General features: G+C 37.8%; 1 protein-coding gene across 7 annotated transcripts in view; it reads left to right on the top strand.

Annotated features, from left to right (window-relative positions):
- The window catches only part of LOC111864808, a 78990-nt gene that overhangs the window by 20697 nt on the left and 30436 nt on the right, over positions 1-27857 (top strand). For 5 of the 7 annotated variants that reach the window (XM_033751593.1, XM_023852334.2, XM_023852331.2 and 2 more), the window contains 9 exons: positions 4695-4856; positions 6576-6690; positions 8919-9074; positions 9993-10270; positions 14732-14829; positions 17934-18289; positions 20578-20808; positions 22717-22946; positions 24802-24999. In XM_033751593.1, the coding sequence (XP_033607484.1) occupies positions 4695-4856; positions 6576-6690; positions 8919-9074; positions 9993-10270; positions 14732-14829; positions 17934-18289; positions 20578-20808; positions 22717-22946; positions 24802-24999 (1824 nt within the window). The remainder of the gene's footprint in view (positions 1-4694; positions 4857-6575; positions 6691-8918; positions 9075-9992; positions 10271-14731; positions 14830-17933; positions 18290-20577; positions 20809-22716; positions 22947-24801; positions 25000-27857) is intronic. The other 2 variants (XM_033751591.1, XM_033751592.1) reach the window with 2 other exon arrangements.

The raw sequence follows: 27857 nt of genomic DNA, 5'->3' as shown, positions 1-27857 counted from the left end.
TGTAGCATAGTACCTTCACCACTATGCTACTGCATACCCCCACTGTTGCGTATAGCGTTTTATTAATCATCAGACCTGGCAGAGTAGTTGCAATCTTTTCTAGATGATTGTATTTCCTTTGTCACAATCATGTTTTCATTTCACAAGAATGCATTTCATTTTGAAATAGTTGGTACATGAGGTGATATAATAATCAGTTGTTGCTATTTTATGTCATCACACTCAGTTTTAAGTTTATTGTCACGGACTTTGGGTGAATTTATCATTTATCTGTTAACGGAATAGTTTGAAAGTAGTGTTGGCCACCACTGTCATTGTAATTGTCATCAGCACCTCTCCTCTAAGGAGTAAATTAAATCCACCAAAATGGATATTCTCATCACAGAAGACAATTTCTTACACCCAAACCTACTTTATTATGCAGAATCATCACAGTCTTATCTTATATGCTGGTACACAAGTTTAACAGTTGGTACAACATCATAAAATAACCAAGTAAGCAGTAATAGTTATAATGTCCAGATCCATATTAATATTCAGTACAGTTTAAAAATTGTGTAATTTAGGGTTTTCACTCCGGTGACTGTGAAGATACTGTTATCTGGGATGTGACGCTGCATAGTCTGCTAGATCACCAGTATTTCCCTGAAATGTTAGTGAACTTCTTCCGGACTGGACTACACAGAGTCACAGCTTACAAACTGCTCATCATATGTTAAAAATTATAAGGTTTTGTGTATATATTATGTATTGTAACATGTTTGGCTACTGAAGATGCCATTCACATTGTTAATTGGTTTATTTAACAACCCACAAGTTGTAACTACAATTGATTATAACATTGTTGCAGGTTTACACAATTTACAAACCCTACACACTAATCTCTTTACACTATCTTCAAAAGTCTTCACGTATAACACGGGAGCTATACAAGTGTCACTGAATTACACTCTCCCAGTACCTTCTCATTTATCACAAACTGTCACTGATTATCACACATAAAATCTTCTAACCATGAATTAGGTTCTTCTTGTTCCTGTGACTGACTGACTTCTGCTCCGCCGAATACTCCAAATACTAATCGACACTGTCTTTGGCGGCTGCCACATTTCAACTGACTCCTTAGGCATTCTAGTCTCTCTTATAAATTCTCAGTTGGACAGGCGGAAAATGCAGCTTGCTTCACTGTTGCGTGACGCCGTGTTTACAGAGGTGTTGCTTGGCAACGCTGCCGAAAGTTGTTTATTGCTGCGTAGCAACCAGCGTGCTTCGGCTCGGCTTGGCACGTCACGGAGAGACACCGCTTTCCTTACTGTTGCGTAACTTGGCAACCGACCATTTATCAAGAGTCTGTCTTCATGGTAACTCGTTCCACATCCCATTGTCCAACAATGGTTTGACATGTAACAATATGTTTCATATCTTGAGTGAATATGGTTGTGATAATGGACATATGGTCAAGTGGAGTTCTCATAACAGTCTGTGATCCACAATTCCACTTCACAAAGGATTCAGAATAAAAGAAATTAAACCAATATAACATTAAAATATTGTTTTGAGTCACAATGTCCACAGTACTGTAGTTTGCATGTGATTTGAATATTTAATGGCATTTGTAGAAAATCTTGCATAGATGTAACAGTAAACAGGTATGCTGTTAGAGGAGTAGCGAGATATGTGCCATATTATGTGGAGCTGCAGGATATTTTTGCATGTGCAAAGTGTGTTCATTACCATATATCAAGATGGACATCATTCACACAGTGCTTGTGAATTGTACTATCTTAATTCCATTTTTGTTTTTATCACTTTACAATAGTTTGTTCCTAAACATGTTTTGTTTCTCCTTATGCTTTAATTGTTTTTATTACTTTTATAAGCAAGTCTTAATACATTTCCTTCTGGTATCAGTGATTGGCAAAATTGTCTTTCCTGATATGCAGTCGAGGAGGAAGAATCACTGGGATTGGTGGATGTAGAGCTTTAGTATATTTTCTCTGGATTTCAGATTTAACACTAGGGTAGTGATTGTCCTAGCCTTACATACTGCAAAAACTGTGTGCCTTGGTAATTTTGCCAGTTGCAGGGAAGTACCAAAAATACGATTTTTGTTCAAGAAGAGAAATTTATGTAAAAACAACTGGTTCATGGGGACCATGGATCGTTAAACTGAAATCATTGCTAGAAGATTTTTTCCAAGTTCTATTTTCATTCTTGTAGAACTTAATTTTGTACTGAGTTCAAGAAAAGACTACATTTCATTTCACAGAGTATGTTACAATTAAAAATAGTGTTATTGTTTATTCATATTAACATTAATATATACCCAGCTACAGTTTGAATATACATTGATGGTGACAGTGGTTAATTTGAAGTTTGATTTTATGTATAGTAGCATGATGTTTTCAAGAAAGTGTATCTTCCTAAATAGCTAAGAAAACAGGATTTTCTACAGTTAAAAATATTCTTTGCCCTTCATATAGTAAATTGCAGCAGGTCTCCAGAATTTTATTTACAGCATTCTTGCAGCTAAACGCTGTGACATGGAAATCCAGTGTGTTATCATTAGTGTTCCCATCAGTGTAAAGATCCCCAGTGTCACATATATTTGCTGCATTTGCTCCTGATTTATTTAAATTTAAAAGCTCTGTTTTCTGATTTAAGAAGTTTGAAGTTTCATATACAGCATTTGGTTTCCCAATTAATTGTAAATAGCTCACATTTAGGCGTATGTGAGTAGTAGTTTCAGATAAAAGCGAGAAGGTTAAAACATTATGTATTTGACTTTTATATGTACACATTGTCACTACACACATTCAGAAAAACCTATGCCCACAACATACACATGATACTGTAAGACCATCATTTCTCAAGAAGTAGGCCAAGAAGGATGAGTTTGATGAAAAATTCCAATTGTGAGCTCAGAGTTTGTCTAGCATTTCAGATTTTGGTTATGATGCTGAAATTTAAAGACTCTTTTCTTACTACAGTCTTTAATCCAATCCTGGATTTTGGATAGATATGTATGTATGGTGAGTCATGTTTGCATTAGATTATTAGGCAGTCAGACTTGTAAATGAGTGGTGGTTTTCTATTAAAAATGAAAGGTTGATTTGTCCCCCATTTACATAACAGGCTGGGATAGCTCAGTCAGTATAGTGACATGCATGCTACAGGCTGAATGGCTGGGGTTCAGTTCTTGGCAGGGGCAAGAGGTTTTTCTCTACAATGTCCAGATCAGCTCTGAGGCCCACACAGACTCATATAAAGTGGGTATCGGGGTCTCTTTCTGGGGGTAAAGCAGCCAGGACATGAAGCTCACCACTCACCTCTATCTAGTACCGAGGTCAAGAGTGTTGTAGCTATATCTCCATTCTCCATCTTGATGGTGTGGTGCTTACTTAATTGAGCACAAGGACAAAATTGCCATTTTTTTGTCCTCATATTGTAGTACTACTTCTTTGGAGACTGGATAGCGTATTCTGTATAGCAGCTGGTTATGAGCTGGACAAACAAGGGGTTGGAGTTTGAGTTTCGATGAGGGCAAGCTTTTTCTCCTTTCTACATCATCCAGACCAGTTCTGGGGCCCACCCAGTTTCTTATCTGATGGATACGGGGGTCTCTTCTCCCCAAGGGTAAAGCGGCCAGGTGTGAAGCTGAGCACCCAACTCCAACTAGTGTTGAGGTCAAATTTAATTAACTTATTTTATAATTTATTCATTTTCATGATCATTAATGGCTGTATAAATCACGAGGTCACTGAACTAAAGAATTTCTCTCTGGCAGCCTATTCCCGTGTTCACCATACAGTGCGCTACTGTGTCAGTATGCTATCTCAAACAGTCATTCTGAAATTCTGTGATTTATAAAGCCCTTCCCACTTTATCATGATAATAAGAATCTTCAGGCAGCAAAACTTTGTGAAATTACTGACATGAAGCCAGTAAACTGTAGAAATACTAATTCTCAGAATCATTTGAGAAAATCCCTCTTGTGCAGTGAGAAGTTATAACTTAGATTTCCATGAAATTAGTTCTACCATGTTGGACTCTGGAAGACTGTAAGTATGACTTTTTTTTATTGCTAGTGGGGTGGGACTAAGTCCCTTGTACTGTGGCCACTTCTGGCCTATTGTACCAGCTGCAGATGATAGGTAAGGGTGATTGTGGAGCAATTGGTGGAATGAAGATTGGCAAGGGAAACCGAAGTACTCGGAGAAAACCTGCCCCAGCGCCACTTTGTCCACTACAAATCCCACTTGACCAGACCCGGGATCGAACCTGGGCTGCTGCTGCGGTGGGAAGCCGGTGACTAACAGTGGTCTTTATTCATGAAGGCTGTATTGCTGAATTTAATCATCACGTTGATTTTTAAGTATAAGATTTACCAACTTCAGGAAATTACCTGTAAAAACCTTGTGAAATAGGTAATTATAGCAAATTCACAGGGTAGCAAAATTAATATCAATATTGTTAATTTTATCCATGTAAAATGAAGAAAACTATATAGAAATTTTATTTAATTCCCTTGGGTCATGTAGATGTACCCTCTTCCAGTACATTTTCCCTTTCCCCTGCCAAAATTCATAATACAGATATCATGTAACTGAGTATTGACTACAGTTTCATTTGTTTTGTTTTGTGAAAGATTCCTCAGTGTTTATATTAAAAGTGTCTTTTTATAATTCTGATAGGGAATGCAGAAGATGAAGAAGCTCCACGCAGGAGGAGGAAGGATTTTTCAAACAATTCATCCAAATCTGCTAATAGGTCTAATCGTAAGGAGAGTGACAGAGAAGAAACAGTGAAATGGGAAAGTGATGGACAGGCTGGTTTCATTGTGGAAAGTCCAGATGGTGAGTTGACAGTGTTTTTCAAAGTTCAAAATATTTTTAGGAATATAAACTGCAGATCAGTAGTAAGTTAGGTATTTGCTTAGTGATAATGTGTCACTCACTCACAGAGCTGAGCTGTTCTTGAGAAGCTGCCAATTGTGCAGCTACTCACAAGCTTCTCAGCATTTTATGGAACCTGAAGGTTCATTACCTTCTTCACAAGAGCCCACCACTGATCCCTATCCTGTGCCAGATCAATCCAGTCCATACCATCCCATTCTATCTCTCTAAAATCCATTTTAATATTGTCCACCCATGTGTGCCTTGGTCTTCCCAGTGGTCTCTCTCCATCTGGCTTGCCCAACAATATAATATGTAATATATATAATATATACATTCCTCTACTCCCCCATTCATGATACATGCCCTGCCCACATCATCCTCCTTGACTTGATCATTCTAATTATACTTGGAGAAGAGTAGAAGTTACCCAGCTCCTCATTATGCAGTTTTCTCCAACCTCCTGTCACTTCATCTCTCTTCGGTTCAGATATTCTCCTCAACACCCTGTTCTCAAACACCCTCAATCTATCTTCCTCCCTTAATGTCAGAGGCCAAGTTTCATACCCATACAGAACCACAGGTAAAATTATAGTTTTGTATGTTTAATTTTTATGTTTTTGAACAGCAGACAAGAAGACAAAAGGTTCTGGACTGAATGGTAGCAAGCATTATCCGAGTTCAGTTTCCTCTTAATTTCCTCCTGAATCAGGTTTTGATTTGTTATCGTTGTTCCCAGATATCTGAACTGTGCCACATTTTCAGAACATCTGTTTTCTATTGTTATGTCATGATTTTGCCCTGCATTTTGGTGACGAGACAGCAACATAAACTTAGTTTCCTCTGTGTTTTCTTCTAGAGCAACCTCCTTACTAGCGTCAGTTAAAGTTTGTGTGTTTTCCTTTGTAGTATCTATATTATCACCTTGTAGATTTACATCATTGGCATAGACCAACAGGTGATGTGTGATGTTTATTTTTAGGCCCACCTGGTTTTCCTGGACCTTTCTAATGGCATATTCTAAAGCATATTCAAAAGGAATGGGAATAAAGCATCTCCTTGTTTTAAGCGAAACATATAGTAAAGTCCATGTAGGTAAAATTTGTCTGATAAATTTCCTATCCAGAATGGTCTAAAGATTGAGATAAACTTCATTCCATTTTTCATAAGGTAGCTGTTTAGTGAAATAATTAATAGTTTCACTAGTCAGCAATCTAGATTTATAACTAGATCTTGATTTATTGTTAATTTTATTAGTAGTAGCAAAATATTTATCAAATATGAAAAATTGTGCCTCATGATCGGACAGTGCATTACATAGGGGCAGTGTTATACAAGAAGATAATCTTGATTTATCTACTATAATGTTGTCAATAGCTGAAGCATGATTATTTTGCAGTCTAGTCAGGAAATTCATAGTATGTGCCATATTGAATGTGTTAAGTAATACAGACAATTGCTGTTTATGGTTATCGATTAGTAAATAATCAACGTTAAAATCTCCACATATTAATAATTCAATAGATGGTTTATACAAAAACAATAATATTTTATAAAAAAAATAACGTTTGCCTGAAATGACAGTTTGTCTGTTTGTAAATTATGTGAAATGTGAAAGCTGAAGTAAAAGCTCATTTTAAAGGCCTTAACATGTGGTATGTTATTGCATTTGTGTTTCAGGGCCCAGGAAGACCACTGTTGTTCCTGATAAGAACCTTCCCAGAGGTTGGAGTAAGCATACAATCCAACGCAAACATGGCAATTCAGCAGGGAAATGGGATGTTATCCTTGTGAAGTATGTTCTTTCATTTTTGCATTGCTTTAATTGCTCACTTTAAGTTAAAAGATCCAGTAGTGTTGAGAACGTTACACATGTATCTTATACACTGTGTACCTTGATTCACGTACTGCTAGTTTGGAACTGTTTGAGTTGTCATCTTAAAGAAATGCCGTAGTATGAACACTGTATCAGGAGTGGTGTAAGATATCTGTTGTCTGCCATAGAGTGCACTTGCTAACTAACAGTTAATTGATAGTGATGGTGAAAGAAGAGAACACATCTGGAGTATGCGGAAAGACGAAAGTTGGTGGGAGGAAGGTTATTGATGATTGTGGTAGAGAATAATGTATAATCTGTACTTCTTCATGAAGAAGGATAAAGAAACTGGATAACGAGGACTTAATTGAGCAATTACAGAAGAGTAACCTCATTACAGCAGATTATAAAAGGAGAGGAGGATAAGAGAAGTGAAAGAAGAGCGTTCGCAGTGTCGCATGAGAAAGAAGCCAAGGTGAATTCTAAAATTGAAGTAAATGACTTTTGATGTCTAACAATAAGATCAATAATTTGGTTCTACATCACAGTAGATGAGCATCGTACTCTCTTCTCTGCTGTTAGTTTTGTGTTAGAAAATCAGTTTTCAAGCCGGAATGTCCTTTTGTGGAGACTTGTTTAAAGTTTAGTGTGGCATGACAAGACTGTGGTCTTCTTGAAGTTCTAGCCTACAGCCTGCACTGCAGTATATTGTAACATGTAGACCCGTTGCTGGGCAACAATCATGGGAAGAGCAACTATACAAGAGCAGCTGCTGAGTAACAGCTTTGCAGAGAAACGTGTTCCCATGAAAACGCTTGAACTACAACAGTGAGGAACGGTATTTTCTACTTGGTCTGTGCCAAGGGGTTATTATGGGACAAGTTTAGAGTTTAGTCAGTTGTTGGATATTCATCAGATGGTAAGGACATAACTAGAGGATATTGTTAGGATCTGTTACCAGGCAATTACTAGTGAAGGCTGTAACAAACTACTGTGTGAGTGTAACAGTGAACTGTAAAATGTAATCATGAGTCATGTGTTAAAGTGCTCAATAAATTCAATCTTCAATCCAAACCCCTTCTGTGGTTACTCATACAGGTGACAGTGTGAATCATAATTACAGATGTGGAATGTGGGGTAGAAATGTGAGTGCTTCTTGAGCATACATCAAAGAAGGATGAGGTCACATTTTTATGCAAGTATTCACGTTGTAAAATTTATAATTTGCTAATAAGTCTGTTTATAATAGCAATACCAGAAATTTCAGGATTACTGGTTTTTTATCCATTGTCTAGTATTCTAAGGAACACAAAAAGAAAACGGTGTTTCGGAAACTATCTGTTTCCTTCCTCAGATGAGGAGTGGGAGACACCTACTCTATTGGGTCCATTAGAAAGAGCTAACTTTAATCACTGGAGAGCATATGTCAGTATAACTACAGATAGATAAATACTTGAGATCAGGCTTTGTCAATGGCAGGTAACAGGAAAGTGTACAATAAAAATTATGATAAGTATGTACAGACCTGGAATTAAGATAGAAAAGGAAATGGAAGTAAACTTAGTGAACTAACAAAATCTTAGTACCAGAAATACCAGAAATTTAACACAATTAATTGATGAAATTCGGCTAAAATTGTACTTTTTCAAAGCATGAAGCATTCTTTCTTGTAGTACATGATGTTTGTTTTATTGAAATTTGTAAATGAACAGTAGATAGTTATTGTAGGTTCTGTCAACACAATTGATGTATAAATTGAATAAACTTATATTGCTTTTCACTTACAACATGTTTCAGTCATTTTATGGTCATCATCAGGTAAATTATTTTACACTGACACTGTACTTTTGCTGCTATTTCTTCCCTTAATTGGCCAATGTTTACATTTTAAGGGGAAGGTTATATGCACTATTTACAGTATTAATGCCAGCTGTAGTTCTTATGCAAGCTTAAAATGTATGAACAAGTCAAAATAGAGTTTAAAATAACACATACTGTACTGTATACTGCTTTTGTGTTTAACTGTGTCACAGCACTAATTTCCTTCCCTCTCACCATGCCAGCCAGCAGTCAGGTGTTCAAACTGTCCCTCTCACACATTTTGTGTGTCAGTAGTTCTGAATGAGCTGTAGTTGAGACTTGAATGGATATGATGCTGTAAGGAGGTAATATAATTAATATGTTGTTTTGAGTAACATTTTCTTCAGTCCTCAGGGACGCAGGTTCCGTTCTCGTAATGAGTTGCGACTGTTCTTTGAAGAAAATGGAGAATCTTTCAAGGCAGATATGTTTGACTTTTGCCTCAGTGGTAAAAGGCGCATGTCTCGAACACCTGATGATAGCATTCCAAGTGGAAGGAAAATGTGAGTTTTGAAGTTGATCCTTCACATTAGGGTAGAAATATAAATCCTTTATACTCGTTTTATTGAAATTCCTTGGTTTATACGATGTTTATAATAATTTCTCCCCTCTTATTTTTAAATCATTTAGGTTGATAATAAAATCACTTTAGAATCTGTACCTATTCAAAACCATCGCCTCTTACAGCATGAACTTCTACCTGACCCAGCCATTATGTTCTCAGTCCTCCTGTTGGATATCTTCTCACAAACTGTACTTCTGTTTCTAGAAAATAATAACTGCAGTGACAGTAATAATGGTGATATAATGATGATTACAAGAAGTTCTGGAAAGAACTAATTGCCTACTTTCCGTTGATATGACACAGACCACATAGAAATTGAACAAAATTATGGTGGTTACACAGACCAACACATAGACACACCGAAAGAAAGTGATCTCATGAGTCTCCTTTTATTTTTTTTCAAAACAATGAAAATAGGCTAACAACAGTTACAACAACAGTTAGTCGCTGGCTTCCCACCACGGCAGCCTGGGTTCGATCCTGTGTCTGGTGAAGTGGGATTTGTGGTGGACAGAGTGGCGCTGGGACAGGTTTTCTCCGAGTACTTCGGTTTCCCCTGCCAATCTTCATTCCACCAATTACTCCACAATCACCTTCACCTATCATCTGGGGCTGGTACAATAGGCCAGAAGTGGCCACATTATAAGGGACTTAGTCCCATCCCACTAACAATAAGAAAAAAATACAACAGCAGTAATAAATCCCTCTTTATTAATTGGTCTGTTTTTACTTGTTTCTATAACATCTTCATGTCATGTCTTTGTTTTTCATATGGCCCATTAGCTTGCCTTAGCTAATTATGTAGGTTGCATGTTATGACATAAATATCTTTAGGTGATGATTGTGGTATTGTTAGGTCTCGTGGTCCTGGAGGCAAGGCTAAGGGAATAATAGGTCCTGGTGATGGTGATATGGGAGAACACCAGTCTGTGCCGCAACAGCAGAAACAACAGTTGCAGCCTCAGCGCCGGGTCAAAACATTACTGCCCAAGATCAGGCGCACATCAGCATCTCAGTGTGAAGATGTTGACCGTGAGAAAAATGTTGACCCAACGCCACCTCCCCCACCCTACACTGCAGCTGTAATGTCGGTACCTGCCATCAGAATGGAGACTGAAATGCTTGAAGGTGAAGGTTGGTATTTCAGTGAACTTTACATCATTAATGGAATTCACTATCAAAGAATGATGTAGTCAGTCATGTATGAAACAGATACATTGATTAGACAGTTCAACAGATCGTTTTAGGCAGGTATGAGAATGACTTCTTCACCTTGAGGTGGGGTCAAAATTCCTAATATCATATATTATTGTAAAAGCCCAAATTTTAGTAAAACCTATGATTTGCATAGCAAAACAGTTTTGGTAAAACCCAAGAAAGCAGCTGTTCAGGTCTTATATCAGAGTTTTATCGTTCACTGTTGACAAAACCTCCTGTTCCACAAGAAGGTGGTAAAAGTACTCATAAGAAAATGCTTAAACATGTAGCATTGTACTTTTCTTCAGTCAAACAGAAATGATTGTCTCCTTTTTTTTTTTTGAACCCACTGCTTATCCTAAAACTTCATAGAATATCTCACTAACTCAGTATCCATTTGAATGAAATTAAAAAATAAGTCTTAAGATTTCAGTAAAATAGAACAGCGCAATGAAACTGAGAACTAGAGTGAACAGTGCACCTCACTGAACTGCTCTAACATATGCACTGAAGGCAGCTTCAAGCTTTGGAGGTGCCTTGAATATGTTGTGACATGAACATTCAGGGCAGGCTTTTAGTACCTGCTTAGCTGATCACGTCTTGAGAAGAAGCAAAATCTGCAGCTACTCAAGAATTTCCCAGCATTTTATGGAACCTGAAGGTTCATTACTGTGTTCACAAGAGCCCTCCACTGGACTCTATCCTGAGCCAGATCAATCCAATCCATACCATTCCATCCTGTCTCTCTAAGATCCATTCTAATATTGTCCACCCACCTACACCTTGGTCTTCCCAGTGGTCTCTTTCCTTCTGGCTTTCCCACCAATATTCTATATGCATTCATTTTCTCCCCCATTCATGCTACATGCAATCCTAATTTGTACCAAGACCAATTGGTAAAACCCCAAAATAAGATGCTAATAGTTGCTTTTTCAGGTTTTTCCAACATTTTTGGGGAAGTCTAGGTTTGATGCATAAATCCCAGGTTTTACCAAAATTTGGGCTTTTACAGTAACATGTATATTGAGACCCTAGTTTTGTAGTTCTTAAAAGGAGGAGGAGAGGAACTCACCTCCCATTCAGGCAAATCTGAGACAGAACTTTTTGACATCAGACCCGATGCTTAAAACAAACTCAGTTTCTGACAGAAAAATGAATGTTCAAATTAACATTGAGTACAGAGTGAATTTTTATTTTGGGAGGCTGTCTCTGCCTTAGTGATCATGGATTGATTATGGAGACAGATGCAATCTTTAAAACACTTAAAATTCATTTTGTACTGACACATCTGATTGCAGAAGATGTCATTGCACTCAGTCATTGCCAATGTCAGCTCTTGTAACAATAAGTATATTAGTGTGGTCTTAATTTGACAAAAAAAGAAACTAACATGGGAAATGCTTATTAATACTGAAAAGGCAAGACAGATTTACATTATTACCATATGTGGCAAGTAGTAATTGGGATGCTCAATATATGAGCTTAACATGATATACAAGACGTGTAAATTATGGTAGTGCAGCACTAATAACAATGACACCATCCAATTCTAATGAATCACACTGAAATTGGTAACAGGAGAGTCAAGTTTATCACAGTAGCAGTAACTGAAATCTGCAAAAACATACATTTTGCGGTGTGATGGGCAAAGTTATGGCTTAAAATTACTTGAACAACTAAAAAGACTCAGGTAACAACTATCAGAAAACATGCAAAAGGACACAAAGAAACCTGAAAAAACTAGAAATATGTGAGCAAAAAAATTATAACTTTCAGATTCAAGTAAAAAGCTCTTGAGCTGTTTTTGAAATCATTAAGCAGGAAAACCTCTTAAAGCACAACTTAGAAGAAATTATTTTGCATATAGAATTTCTCATTTGAATCATAGATCACTTTATAAGTCATAGTAAGTACACATTAAATTAGTGGGTGTACATGTTAAGATCAAGGAAAATACTGTTCTACACAAAATTGCATTATATGAGGGCTATTTGGAAAGTAACCTTCATTTATTCTGGGCAATCAATGTAGGAGTGCGGGAAGGCTGTGCGGGTGAGGTGGCGTCACAGACTCATTGCCTTGTAGACCATCACATAACTGGTCACCTGGTGTTCTTGTCGATACAGAGTTAGTTATGATGTGTTCTGCGATAGATAATCCTGCCAGCTGTGAAATTTTTGCTGTTATCTGCTTCCTTCATGCTGAGTGCTGCAGAAATACACTGTGAATTATGTGTCATTTAGAGCCAAAATGTAATGTGTGAAGGAACTTTAAAAGAATGGTGTAGAGCATTCAAAGCTGGGCAAACAAATGATCATGATGAAGAATGAAGTGGTCAGCCATCTTCAGTGAGTGACAATCTTGTTTAAATTGTTGACAAAAAATCTGAAAGATGGCTCTTGACAATTTCAGAACTCGTGTGTGAACTTCCACAAATTTCACGCACTGTTCTCTACAAGATTATCACAGTTAGGCTAGGCTATAACAAGTTTTGTGTAACATGAGTTCCAAAAATGCTCATGGGTGTGCGCAAAAGGCAGATAATCTTTTACAGCGATACCACAAAGATGGAGATGAATTTCTCAGTCACATTGTATGAGTAACAGGTGATGAAACCAAGGTTTCTGAAACTGAAGAGCAGTCAAGACAGTGGATGCTCATGCATTCACCAAACAAGCAGAAAGTTTAAACAAACATCTACCAGAAAGCTGATTTCAGCTGCTTGCTAGGACAGGAACTGAGTGCTGATGGTGGAATTCATGCAACAAGGGACTGCAGTAATGTCATAAGTGTACTGTGAAACACTAAAAAAAAAGCTGCCTAGTGCCAGCCATTCAGAACAGAAGGTGTGGAATTGTGACAGACTATATAGCACTCCTCCATAACAGTGCTTGTCCACATACAGTTGCTTGCACTCAAGCACTACTAGAGCATTTCAACTGGGAGTTGTTTGACCTGATTTCTTTGCCTACCTGAAGAACTGGTTGGGATCACAGTGCTTTAGCAGTAATGAGGCGTTGATGGAAAGTGTTGAAGCATGGCTGAGCTCACATGCAGCAAACTTCTTTGACACACGCATACCAAAACTTATTCAATATGATAGGTGCCTCAATTATGACAGTGACTGCACTGAGATATAGCTTAAGTACGGACATATATTTTTTTATATGTGATTAAAAATTGTCTTTTCTTATTGCTTGTTTTGTTAACAGTTCACCAGAAATTATTTTCCAAACAGCCCTCCTATTATTCCCCTATATTGGCCAATGTTTACATTGTTTAGGGGGAAGGTCATATGTGTCATTTATAGTATTAATGGCAGCTGGAGTTCGTATGGAAGCTTAAAATATATTAGGTTAAAATTAATTTTACTTTTAAAATCAGATGAAATATAATAAATAATTATTATTGTTATCAGTTGTAGAAACTGGCCAGTATACGGGTATAATACCAGAACACGTAGAATGTTAATGTAAAGTGACTTACCAGATGATGGCCCGAATGGCCGAAACATGTTGTAAAGTAAGAACAATGTAAATTTATTCAATTTATACAGGAATTATGTTGTCAGAACATCTAATAAATAGTTCACACAATATGACACTAAAATGCAATATTCCTACTTATTTCATTATTTTTCAAAATATATTAATCAGTTATGGATATAAACCACTCAGAAAGCTGTCATCTTTTCATCATATAGTTGCTTGCCTGAAGGATTTAGAAGACATGGTGTTTGCAGTGACCTCCAGTGGCATGTCACACAACAGATAGTCTATCAGTCTTAACATGTAAAGGAGGTGCCAGTGTGAATGGGATTATTGTCATATATCAGATTAAATGACTGCTAGAGAATCATATGTGTCTTACTTTGGGAAATGATAAACATTAATTTGTATTTGATTTGTTTCATTCTGGTCCGTCACAACAACAATTACAAATTATAAATCACTCTGTCCAATGTGACCTGTAAGTTTTTTACTACATAAAAACTTAACACCCTTACATGTTTCGGTCTCTGTGGACCATCTTCAGAGGGTAAACATCACTACAAATAGGAAACCACTATCACATAATTTTTATGTAGTAAAAAACTTACAGGTCACATTGGACAGAGTGATTTATAATTTGTAATTAATTTGTACTTTGGCCAAGTTACTGACCTACTTTAAGTGATACAGATTTCATATCAGTACACATCAAGGAATAGTGTGTGTAAGTCACAAAATGCATTGTATGAAAGTTTTCAGTTATCTAATCTCTACTTCACAGCTGATAAATTACAAACATCTATCAAAACAAATGGAAATGTAAGTGTATGCCTTCAAGATATAAAGCATGTATTTTTCTTTCTTTTCTGAGCAGTTGACATTGATAGAAGCTATATTTTATTTACAGTTCTTGTTGGGGGCTTGAAAATTCAAATGGAAAACAATACATTCAAGTGTCCCAAAGATGGTTGTGGCAAGAATTTTCGCAAAGAAAATTTGCTACAGGTTAGTAGCACAGCAGTTCTGCAAAGTATATTGTATTTTCCTGTATTAGTTTGATAGTACACTTGTCATGTTCCAAAAACTAAATATATATGTTTTGTTTAGTGTTCTGATGAATTTGTGTTAGCTTTTACTTGGATCAAAGAACAGTATTTGAGGTCATATTTGGAAATTCATGTTATATTTTCATTCCCTATATAGTTGGTATCCAGATGGCTTTTATACATAGTGGACAAAATACAGTCTTTGCTTGGAAATACTTCTGTGTTGGTCTCACATATTGAGACTGTTTCTAGAAATATGACAAAGCCGTTCTCTCTTTTGTGAACTTCATGGTGATTTTGGAATTCCAGTTTCTCTTTATATAGCCACCTATAAAAAACAATGCACAAAGCACTGTGTTGCCCACACAGTCTGGAGGCATGTGATTTTGTGTGACTGGTTTTGATGTATGGGCCCAATAATTATTTAAGCATGAATTAGTGCACAACTGTCAGCTTCTCAAGAAGGGCTTGGTTCCATGGAGTCCGTAAGTGAGTCAGTCAGTGAGAGCGAGTGAGCGAGTGAGTGAGTGAGCAAGTGAGTGTTTCTGACATGCTTTAAGTGGCACAGTGCAACAATTTTTGGATAAGTTCCCAATTAAGTGCCTCCGTTATTCAATGTCCCTCCAGTCAAGATATGTAATGTTATTGCCTTGCTGTCCAGTAACAGGTGTTATATGAAATTTTACTGTTGTTGTACAAGGTGGTTCAAATATGACTGGGACTGATTTTTTTAAAAAAGAAAACATAATTGCCAAACACTTACTTGCACACGTCAGTCTTCAACGTACTCCCCTCTGGAGTCAACACATTTTTTCCAACGTTCTGGAAGCATCCTTATGCCCTTTTCAAAAAAGTCTTGTGGTTGGAGGCATATCCACTCCCGAACAGTCTGGATGATGGCATCGTTCACAAACCGCATGCCTTGCAAGTCTGATTTGAGCCTTCTGAACAGGTATAAATCACTTGGGGCCAAATTGGGACTGTACGGTGGATGTGTCAGAAGGTTCCATTTCAATTTCTGGAGGGTTTCCATTGCTGTTTTGGCTGTATGGGGGCGTGCATTGTCTTGAAGGAAAGCTACCTGCTTTCCACCTGTCTTCCGCTTGGATCGGAACTTTTCCTTGACGTCTGTTGCCAGGAGGTCTGAGTAATAAGCTGCATTGACTGTTCTGGCATCTGTCAGAAAGTCTACATGGATAACCCCCTGCCAGTCCCAGAAGAATGTTGCCATCACTTTTCCTGCCGAACTGCTCCTCTGCACTCTCTTGGGTTTGGGGGGTTTGGGGGACTTGGGAATGAAGTAGTGCACCCACGTTTCATCGGTGGTCACTATAGACTTAAAAAATGCATCACCTTCGTCTTCAAACTGCTGTAGGAGATGACTGGCAGCTTGCATTTGCACCATTTTGTTCATGTTCGTCAAAGTGTGTGGTACCCACCGTACATTCACCTTGCGATAGTATTCACGATGTCTTCTACACTACCAACACTGATGGACAGCATTGCTCCAAGTTCCTTGATAGTGATGCGCCTATTTTCATGAATAAGCGCGTCTGCACGATCAGTGTTTGGCTCAGTGACGGATGTTCGCGGCCGACAATCATGCAGTTCATTCTCCGCGCGCTCTCTGCCCTCTCTGAAGCACTTACACCACTCAAACACATGGGTCCATGAGAGAGAGACTTTCCCATACTGTTGTTGGAGTCTGTGGTGAATTTCAGTGGATGGGACGTTTTCTCCAACGAGGAATTTGATCACAGTGCGTTGTATCATGCTCCGCAGTACCTTCTGTTCTCTCATCACTCTAGCAACTCCAAGACAGGACTGAACAGGTTCTAACCCTAACAGGAGGGAGGGTGGAAGTTGTGGCTTCACTCTCTCAAGGTCGCACAGCTGCTGTGCAATGTGGCATGTTTACACACAAATCAGTCCCGGTCATATTTGAACCACCTTGTAGCTTTATATGGCACAGTAAATTCAGAATACTATTAGGAAAATTTACCCCATTGGCAAAAGTTTTGCAAAAATATGTACTGTATTTACTTATGTGATATTCTTAATATAATCTGTCCCCCCCAACCCACGTCTTTTTGGAAAAAAATATAAATTATTTTTTGTTGTTTTTACCACATAATTTCTCCCCCTAACTTCATGTTCGTGTGTTGTTCATTTGTTGCCGATTGCACAGAAACTCGTTTCAAGTCTGTCCCCTTTGGCTGTGGATTCTGGACTGGTATGTAGGTTTTGCATAATGAGCTAGTTATTGTTACACTTGATATTTCTCTCCTGGAATAGATAGAACTGATGTTTTTTAGAAGAATAAGTGTGACTTCTTTGGTTTTGACTGAGGGCTAAAAGCCGTACATGAGTCACTGGTTATGGTACTCAGCACTTATTTACAATTTGTGCTGTGTTTCAGAATGGGGAAAAGGTGTTAAGATAAATAATTACACAAGAACTAGAGAATATATAAAAGAGAGAGACAACTACATATATGTAACAGAAAATGTCCTGTAAGTGTGCTACTATTTTATATATAGCACCAAGAATTTGTTAGAAATGTTAGTTTTGGCAGTGACTGTTCAGACTGTTATCTTCTGGGTTGTGACACCATGTAGTCTTATGGTAAGCCGTTAGTGTTGTGGACAGTCATGCTGTCTTCACCTTCAAGGTTGAACTACGAATATGGAGGAGCATCTTCATCCAAAATATTGCTATCTGCATACAGGACTCATGGTGTCACAACCCAGAAGATCACAGTCTGGATGTATCATAAAAGTAATCTGCATTTTGTCTCTACATCTCTGCCTTTGGGTATTAAAAACAGTGGGCATGAAGCAGAGCATTACGCAAGTAAATTTATAAATTATTTGTTGGACATTTATTTTAATTATACCAGTGAACTGGAAGCTGTCTTGGTCATTTGTGTATATCACCTAAGAAACACTGGACAACTAGAGGTGGAGGTGGGTAGGTAGCAGTGTCTCCAGATGGGAGAGTAGAAGTTGCTGGCCATGGTTTAGTGACAAACTGGACTCACTATGCTCTTTAATTTTACTTCAGATGCATCTCAAACATTATCATCCAGAGTACAACAAATTTATGGGTTCAACTCCAAACGTGGCAGATCTGGCATATGCTCGAACAGTTGGTGAATCAATAGATGACCTCATACCTAAATCACGATATAGTGGTGTTGGTGCCTTTGCTATGGGTAGCACATCATATTCAGAAAAGACAAATCGTTTTGAACCAAGCCGTAAATCTAAAACTGGGCCATCCTTTGGTGTTGGAAGTGGTAAGAGTGGAGGAGTAGGAGGAAATGGAGGTGGTGGAGATTGCAGCACAGCATTGGAAAAAAAGAAGGGAACATCCAAAGAAAAACAATCTTCAGTAGCCACTAAGAAGCCTGGAAAAGGGTTAGTGAACGTTTTTATTCATTATTCAAGATTTCTTGGAAAATGCAACTTTCTTACAGAATCTTCTTTCCAGATTTATGTAATGAAGTCAAATCTGGGCTTTAGATTTTATGAACTGTTATTACATAATAAATAAACATTTCAGCTGCCTTAACGAGTATTCACCTTGGTCTCACAAACATTTGCAATGGACCAAAATATTTTGTTTGTCTAAAGCAGAATTTTTAAAATGAGTTGTGTTTTAAAATTTTTGATTTATAATTAATTTTGTGTCATTGCTTTTCATATGTATATTCCAGTATCAGCATTACACCTCAGTTTACTCTGCTGTATCTTGTCTTGTCATAGAACTGTTCTTTCTGCATGTGTAACACTTTATTATTTTGTCATCATCATAATCGTCATTAAATAACAGAGAACATTTACACTGACATACAGTGTATGCAGAGAACCACAAAATAAATGCAACATGAGTTACTAATTCTGACTACAAGCAAATCAACGGACAGTTTCAAGGCAACTGTGTACACAGAAAGAAAGCCACATGGGAAACAGAGGATTATGTCAGAAATATGCAAAAGTAGATGTGGTTACTGTTTTGTTAGCAAACCATTCCAGATGTAAGGTAAAAAATTAATTAATTTTTCTCATCTTTGAGCATGAATTTACTTCTGCAGCCTTGTAATTTAAAAATTTCTTGCTTAGTTTACACAAGATTGTAACACTAGAGCTGTATTCTTTTTGATGCAAGTCCTTGAAATTATAACACTGTAACTTTATGGATTTTATGCTCAGGGAGGCTTTTAATTCCAGTCTGTACATGAGCATTGAAGTGCATTTGTTCTTGTTCTTGTGCACAGTTTTGTCACTGAGCATGGGTCTGGGATCCTGTAACTCCTGTGTATTGTGGAACAACAACAACAACAACAACTTCTCATTCTGTCCACCTCTCTCCCAAAGGATTTTTTGCATTATAATAAAATTATTATTATTATTATTATTATTTAACTGCACATGGGTTTTCACCTGGTGGCAGTGGTACTACAATAAGACAACAGACAGATAACACACATAAACACATTCAAACAAAACACAGCACACAAACTATTAGTAGAAAAGTGAAACATACTATATAATAATCTTTTATATATGTAAAAAAATTGTCCTATGCAGATGAAGGGATTGGAAGTATTGACTGATGATATACATGGTGCAATCCAAAAGTTCCCGAAATATATTAATAAAAACTGTTCCATCTTACCTAGATCTTATTCTGCACCATCACCTTCAAAGTAGTCCCCTTTGGAGCACATACACCGATCCCAACGTTTCTGCCACTTTTGAAATGCATCCTGGAAGTCTTTCTTTGTTAGGGTGTTAGGACCGTCTGCGTTTCTGCTNGGAGGGACGAACTCCTTATGAACAATCCTGTCAATATAAAAAAACAGATCAACATGGACTTAATGTTGTTCTTGACTTGTCGAGCTTTTTTTGGCCAAGGTGAAGAAGGGCTCTTCCATTGCGATGATTGCTGCTTGCTTTCAGGGTTGTAGCCATAAACCCAACTTTCGTCACCAGTGACAACCTTTGAAAGAAAGTTTGGACCCTCTTGAAGCTGTTGCTGAAGTTCCCTGCAGAGTTCCAAGCGATGCTGCTTCTGTTCATTTTGCAGCAGTCATGGCACAAACTTTGCCGCAATCCTCCTCATGTTCAGTTCCTCTGACAAAATTCGTTGACTTGTACCATAACTTAGTCCGAAGGTGTTACAGAGGTCTTGGATGGTCAGTCTATGATCTTGCAGAATCAGATCCCTAACTATCGCGACATTTTCTGGTGTTTTGCCCATTGACGGCTGTCCCGAACGATTGTCATCATCATTCAATGTTCAGCCATTTTTAAAATGCTTATACCAGTTGTAAGTTTGTGTCTGGCCTAAACTGTTTTCACCAAAAGCTTGCTTCAACATTTGGTGCATTTCTGCAGCGGTTTTCCCAAGTTTGAAACAAAACCTTATACAGACACGCTGCTCTCTCAGGTCAGCCACCGCAAAACCGCAAACTCACGGAAACACAACAATGGAAATACGTTCACCAACAGTAAACCCAACCACTCAACTCGACGCTGCTTGCCACACTGATTCACGAAGGATGTGTGAGGAGACACCTAGCGGTATTTCGATGTACTCATAACCATTTGCGTGCAAAATTCAAATTTCGGAAACTTTTGGATTGCCCCACGTATTTGATTCGTCCTGTTGATTTTGTCGTGGTTTTTGGTTTGTTGATCAGAATGATTGGTGATGGTGATGGACGAGCATCAGCTGATGATGTGTCTGGCGAGAGCAAGGTGCCAAGTGAAGAGAAGTTGACAGTTGTTGAAAATACATCTGCCCCTGTTACTGATATTGCAGCAATAACAACACACAAGGAAGAGAAAAAGGAACCACAGACAACAATTAAAACTCTAATGCCAGTAATTCGATCACCCTCACATGCTCAGGAAATATCAGCAACAGAGCGGTTAGTATTCTCTTCTATCAATTTGGTATTGTCTTTCAACCCCTTTAGGAAAACATCCCTTCAGAAGAGATTCACTGTCATAGTTACTTAATTCTGGGAATTTAGTTTTATATTTCTTGGGAGTTACGTTTCTGCCAGGAGGTAGTAGTAGTAGTAGTAGTGAGTAGTGGTGGTAGTAGTAGTAGCAGTAGTGGTGGTGGTGGTGGTAGTAGTAGTAGTAGTAGTAGTAGTAGTTGTTGTTGTTTTCCTGAAGGTACAGATTTACATAATCATTTTCTGTATTTAGATTTCAGCTATTTTCCATCTGTGTTCAAAAATATTCCTTCATTTTCATTAATTCGAATAAACTGATGTAGGTACAGTAAATTTCCTGTTATCCAGTATCCAAATATTCAAATTCTCATCCAGCCAGCAACAATTTCCATTGGAATCTTACCACCAAAAGGAGGAAGGGCTGACTGCATCTCCAAAAATTACAAATTTAATCTGATTAGTTTACTTTCTTGCAGTAAAAATGAATTCTTGTGAAACATGATGTACATGTTAGTGGACTGAACCTGCAAGATGGTAAAAGACATAACCTGGTTAATGCTTTCCTCAAGCAAATATACGTGTATCTTTTGTGTCAGTCACGCATAATCATATGTTGTCCAATTATAATCACAGTGAGACCCACTTTAATGTTCATTAGGTGTAATGCATTTTGTATTTATTTGGTGATCACCTCTACAGTATAAGTATTTATACATTTCTGTTTCATGTCTAAGAGAATATGCAAGTAATTGTGATTGATCAACACTGTAAAGTCTACATTCTGACAGAACCATAAAAGAACTCATAAAATAAACTGTGACTGAAACAGCTAAGAATAAATTTTAATAATATCATATTCATATTTTTATTGGTTCCAGAAATCCACATTTTGCAATACAGCCTCCAGATATAGAACAAGTCAAATTATTTGTATAAAAGTCAATAATACTATAATATTTAACTACATACACAAATTGTGTGCATGTCCAACATACCATATAAAACTATATTAAAAATTTAAGGCAACATAAATTCCCCAACAGAGTAACCGGTTCCATCCATTTCACATCAATCAATCAATCAGTCAACCAATCCATTCTTCCTTCCTCGTCAAATCACTGTCATAGGAAAACGTTCCACACACATTAAACATACAATAGTTCAATTTCTATAATTAAAAATAAATATCCCCCTTTCACAAACATACCATCTTTAATTTAACACATATTCCTCTACAGAATAAAACGTATGTTGTACCAAATATGACCTCATTACTTTGTTAAACTCTCATTTTTTCTATCTCCATAATTTTATTTGGTATTTTATATTTGTATATATCTGTACAGATATGAAAAGTGCTGTGTTCTGAGATGTGACACTTTGCTGTCTGGTAGATGTTTCCTGATGTCTCAGACGCATCTTCAAGGCTGAAAAATAAGCCAAGAATGCAGCAGGCAGAGTGACTTATGCCAGACTACATGGCACCACATCAGATCTTACTGTACAGTTGTATATTTTAAGTCTTTAATTCATATTTTCGCAGATTATCAGCCTCTCATCTATGCCATAGTCTGCTAAATATTGCCTTCCTTCAAGGTGTTCCTACTAAAATTTTATATGCATTTGTCATTTTTGCATGCCAAAACAATATGGCACTTTATCAAATACAAGTTTTAACTTAATTCCTAAATATAAATGTAAAATGAGCTTTTCTCAGTGGTGGCTACATTAGCCAGGTACATGGTTCTTGTTGAGATTGTCGTTGGAAGCTTCCTACTACAAAATCTGAAGTTTTAATATACAGTAACTGTACTGATGTGTATGAAGTACTTCAGTTGGAATCAGACTGTGATATGCAGGTCTTTCTTATTTTAGGTTGAAGAGTAAATTCCCTGCAGTTGAGGAAGGTGAAGAGTATATTGAGGTAATTGATGTGGGACCTCAGCAGATACCACCTACTCATACCACTAGTCTGCAGTTCATGCCTCAGTCATCAGTTTCAAACACACAGAGCACCACCAGTTCAACAAAATCTCTTCGTACTATTCGTCGTCGCCGTCTGTCAGACTTCCATTTTGAGCCTTTACATAAGAGGCGTAAGATAGGTAAGAACATCATCATTGTAAGAACTTCTAAGTACTGTATTTTTGTCATTATTATTACCACCATAATAAATGAGTGTGGTTGGAAAGGAAGTGTTGTTAAATAGATAAGGAAGTAGAAATGCAGATTTTTCCTGAAGGGCAAGAATTTCTGGAAGAAACTTAGAAGATAATTATTTGTTGTGTTCATTTTTATACAGAGTTGCACAAGTGCCTGAAGGTTTTCAGTTATAACCTCACAGGTTTGACCTCACATAATATGAATACATGCAACATATTTTGTACAGTATTTACAGATACATTTATTACCTTTTATGGTTCCATCAGTGGATTTTCACAGTTGTCAGTTTTTATATTCACAATAATGAAGCTTTAACATAATTATGTATGATGTTGCTTCTGGTACTGGATATTGTTAAATTTGTGTGGTGCGTTTATACGCATGTAAGTCACTCTTGTATTATGGTGGAAAATTTGGTATTTATAATTTTGTGTTGCATTTTTCCTAAACTATTAAATTGTTATCCTGCTATGTGTTTTATGATTTAATCTTTCTGCTTTTTGTGTCAACCACAGTTGTAGCTGCATCTTTATCATCTACTGGGACTGAAATAAAATATGCGTAATCAGTACGGGATCTTTTCACAGCTCCTTAAATTAAAATTTGTTAAATGTACAAAACAAAACCAGAACAGATTAGCTGTAGAAGAGTACAGTATATTAAAACACGAAGTTATGGCAGTACTAATCACTTCCTTTTCTTTGATAAGACACGGATCACATAGAAAATAAAACAAAATTAAGGGGGGACACACAGACAGCAAGGTAATCTTATGAGCCTTCTTTTATATCTTCAAAATAACGAAAGTAAGGTAACAAGAAGTCCTGCTTTCCTATGATATGACATAGAACGCACAGAAAATTAAAAAAAGAAGGGATATACACAGACAGCAAGGTGCATTCATAAGCCTAAAAATTAGGAGGGATAGGCAAGGTAATCTCATAAGCCTCCTATTATTTTTTAAAAATAAGGAATGTAGGTTAGAAACTGTGAAAGGCTGTAATTCCATGAAAACCAACATATCCATGAGATCTTCAAGTCTAGCATAGGGCTACACCATTCAAAGGTAACGCCCCCCCCCACGCTCACCTTTGAGGGAGGAGGGTTTGTAAATTGCCATTGGTAGAGGTAAGAAGACAGAATTAGATCTGTGCAACTGGTCATTTGTGTCATATTTCTAGTTCACTTTACAGTGTATTTTTCATATGAAATTCATCTGTATGTAATTAGGATGTACATGTTGCAGTGTATTTATGTAAACCTCCCATTTTGTTGTTTGGGCCAAAAATATGAAATGGTTTTTTGAGCACATTAGCTGTATAATATACAAGTGTATATGTCATTTGATTTAACAGAAATGCTTACCAGGGGTCTTTCTGGGGGGTAAAGGATAGCTGGCACATAAGGCTGACAACCTGACCTTCGTCCTTGAGCCAGTTGTGTGGCAAATGTGGGAGCCTTGACATATATAATCTTTCATGCATTTATTCAGATATTTAACATCATACCTCTCAGTTCCTACAGGTTTGGTTATTGCTATAGTCAGTTGAATGAACTGGCCTTTTATCTGTTTGAGTATGTCATAAAGGGGAATGTAATATGTATTTACTCCCTTTTATGATTGAGAGTTCCTTATCTGCATAAGAGAAGCATCACCCTTGGTGAATTGCAACTGTGTAACTATACCAGAATTACAGATATCGAATATAGCTCATATGCATGCAGTTTGTCTCCTGGGTATGGAATGTGACCAAAATTGGATACTGATTTTACATTTAACATATTCTGTGTTATCAGCATCAACATCAAAATTGGATATGTCAGAAGATGCGGCGGATGTAGTGGATGACAGTGGTGGATCCCCGGTGGATGTGAAAACCCCAACAACAGGAACAGTTGGAAGTGGGAGAAGTACTACTACAACATATCGCTACAGCAAGAAAAAGACACCTATTGTTCACCTGGAAAAGTTAAATGTTGTCACAGACAGTAATGGTATGAGAACTTGTGTATATTATGTATTAATGGAAACAACAATTCTGTATTTTATTTATTTCTTTTGGGATATCACATTAACCTTTCTAACACAAATCTAGTCCATTAAAATGCTGAACTATAAAGAGTATATGGTGAATACATGTTAGTTGTAACGATTCATAATAGCAACAAAATAGTGAATTGATAATGACTGTAGGCACATGTACAAGTGATACATATGCTGTGTCATTATCTTATCGACTGTATCCAGTGAGGTCACCATTTAACACTTCATTTATGCAATAATGACAGCAGATGATATCATAACTACATTTAAATATTCTATGTTTTCTGCAACAGATGTCATCAAATTACCACACAATGTACGAAGATCTTTTATTTATTACTAGTGGGGTGGGACTAAGTCCCTTGTACTGCGGCCACTTCTGGCCTATTGTACCAGCCCCAGATGATAGGTGAGGGTGATTGTGGAGCAATTGGTGGAATGAAGATTGGCAGGGGAACCGAAGTACTTGGAGAAATCCTGCCCCAGCGCCACTTTGGCCACTACAAATCCCACTTGACCAGACCCGGGATTGAATCCGGGCTGCCCCAGTGGGAAGCCAGCGACTAACCACTTGAGCTATGGTGCAGTATGAAGAGGATAGTATAAGTGTTGAGGGGTCAAAATACATATTGATTTCTATAGACATTCTATAGAAACATTTGTTTATCAAACCAAAACTCTTTATGTTAATTTGTTTAACTGTGGAATTTGAACCCTTGGCACTGGATCTTCTTTGGGGATAATGGGTTTGAACACTACATAGTTCACTGTACTTAAACTTTAAGCATATATATCCTCGTATATCTCCAGTCTAGAAAACCGAAATTAAAGGCCGTGAAGATTTGTTGCACTGACCACACAACACCCTCTATCTGCTAAAGTTGGCACTAACTTTGCTGACAAGTGGCGGTCGCTTTGTCAGTATAGTTTGCTTGTGGACTGAAGCAATGGAGTTTTTTTGTATCCTTGTATACATTTTCATTGTTCCTCTAACTTAGTTAACATTTTCCAGAGCGAATATTCGATATTTGAGCAATTGTAGTAATTTTTCTGTTTTAACTTCAGTTCTAAAGATTTCGAAGTAAATGTATTGTAACATGTTGCGCGACTGAGAACCCCCCTCCCCCCTCCTCTCCACGGNCGCGGTGACGTAACGCGCAACGCTAACGTAACCGTAATCAACGTCCTACTGTGACGTGGCACTCATTACGCCACAGGCAAGCACTGCAGCTATATAAGTGGATGCACAGTGCGTATCGACGAGTTCGAGTTCCAGTGTGGCTACCGCCGAAGACATTCCGAGTTATAAAGTAACAGCCAGCCGACTACAAGTTGGAGTATAGCAGCCGTCGCGGAAAGAAGATCCGGACGTGTGTGTAATTGTGTAATTGGGAGCGTGTGATACAGTGATACAAAGCTCCCCTACGGTAAACGTGTAGACTACTGAAGACAGAGTGAACTGATTTGCGCATAGGGTTATAAGTCGTGAAACCCCGCAACAGTGTCGACAGATTAATGCGCTTAGGGTTATAAAGTGTGAAACCCCGCAACTGTGTGATAATTAATTGTAGCCGTGATTTGTAGACTGTTAAATAAACCCAATTAACCATCTCTACGGCGTCTTCAGTAACGGAAACACGTTACATTGGTGTCAGAAGTGGGATCAGTAACGCAAGACACGTTACAGTATATTAGTATCCAAAGAAATGATCTCATTGAGGTAAATTATGAATGAGATTTTTCATGTGCACATTTCTATTAATTTTATTGAATAACCTCACTATCTTTGTAATATATTGTGACGTGGATGGCGCAACAGGAAGTAGGGGTCATGTGAACTCTGCGGTCTTGCGAGTGACGTCACATATCCCCACCCCTTCCATTATCACGCAACGCTCGGTAAACGCCCCCTCCCCCGTGGAGAGAGGAGCAACTGTGTCAGGCAACCATTGCCGAGGTGTTACTGCCAAGGGATATCGCGGTTACTACTCAGCCGTAAACAACTCTTGAGAGCGTTGCTAGCAACACTTGTAAACACGGCATCAGGCAACAGCGGTACCTATCACATAACTGTTTTCTGTGTTGTCCGTGCCGAGGCTAAATAAGGACCAGCGACCACTATTCAGTAGTGAGCAATTAGTTAGTGAGTAGTGAGTGAGTAGTGAGTAACGAGTAACCAGGCAGTTGCAGTCTAGCATTTGCCGGAGTGAGTTGTGATACTGCTGATGGCAGTAACTGTGTAATTGTAAATTGTGTGAATGTAAGAGCAAATGTGCAGTAAATTCGCTATATCCAATACAGCATGAAGTTATTTGTCGCGTTATACACCCAACATGTGACAATTTGGTGTCAGAATTGTTTACGAACTTGAACACGCCTCGAGGAATAGTTGAATTTACGAGTACATTGAGTGTTATTCTGCAAAGAAAAAAAGAAAAGAAGAAGAAGAAAGAAAATGTTCTCACAGCAGATGATGGAACTACTGCTGAGGGAAATCAGAACTAGCCAGGAAGAAATGGTGGCCAAACTGGATGCCGACTCGAAATCCTGGCGAGAAGAATTGGCTGCAGAAAGAAGAGCTATCGAAGCAAGGATGGAAGCGATCAAAGCAAGGATGAAAGCCATGCAAGAAAATAGGGGCACCAGCCACAAGAAAATGGCTGCCGACACCAAACCAAAAAGAGACATGGAGACAATTGCTTGCCAAGAATGCCAAGAAATGGAGGCACATCTAGAAGAAGAAAAGCTGACCTCAGTGGACGGGAAACCTGAGACAGCAGAAGAAGAAGAAGAGATCCCTGTAGATGAC

Source organism: Cryptotermes secundus, unplaced genomic scaffold (assembly GCF_002891405.2).
Source record: "Cryptotermes secundus unplaced genomic scaffold, Csec_1.0 scaffold1702, whole genome shotgun sequence".
Classification (NCBI taxonomy): domain Eukaryota; kingdom Metazoa; phylum Arthropoda; class Insecta; order Blattodea; family Kalotermitidae; genus Cryptotermes; species Cryptotermes secundus.
The sequence above is the reverse complement of the archived record's forward strand: the minus strand, read 5'-3'. Positions and strand labels throughout refer to the sequence as shown.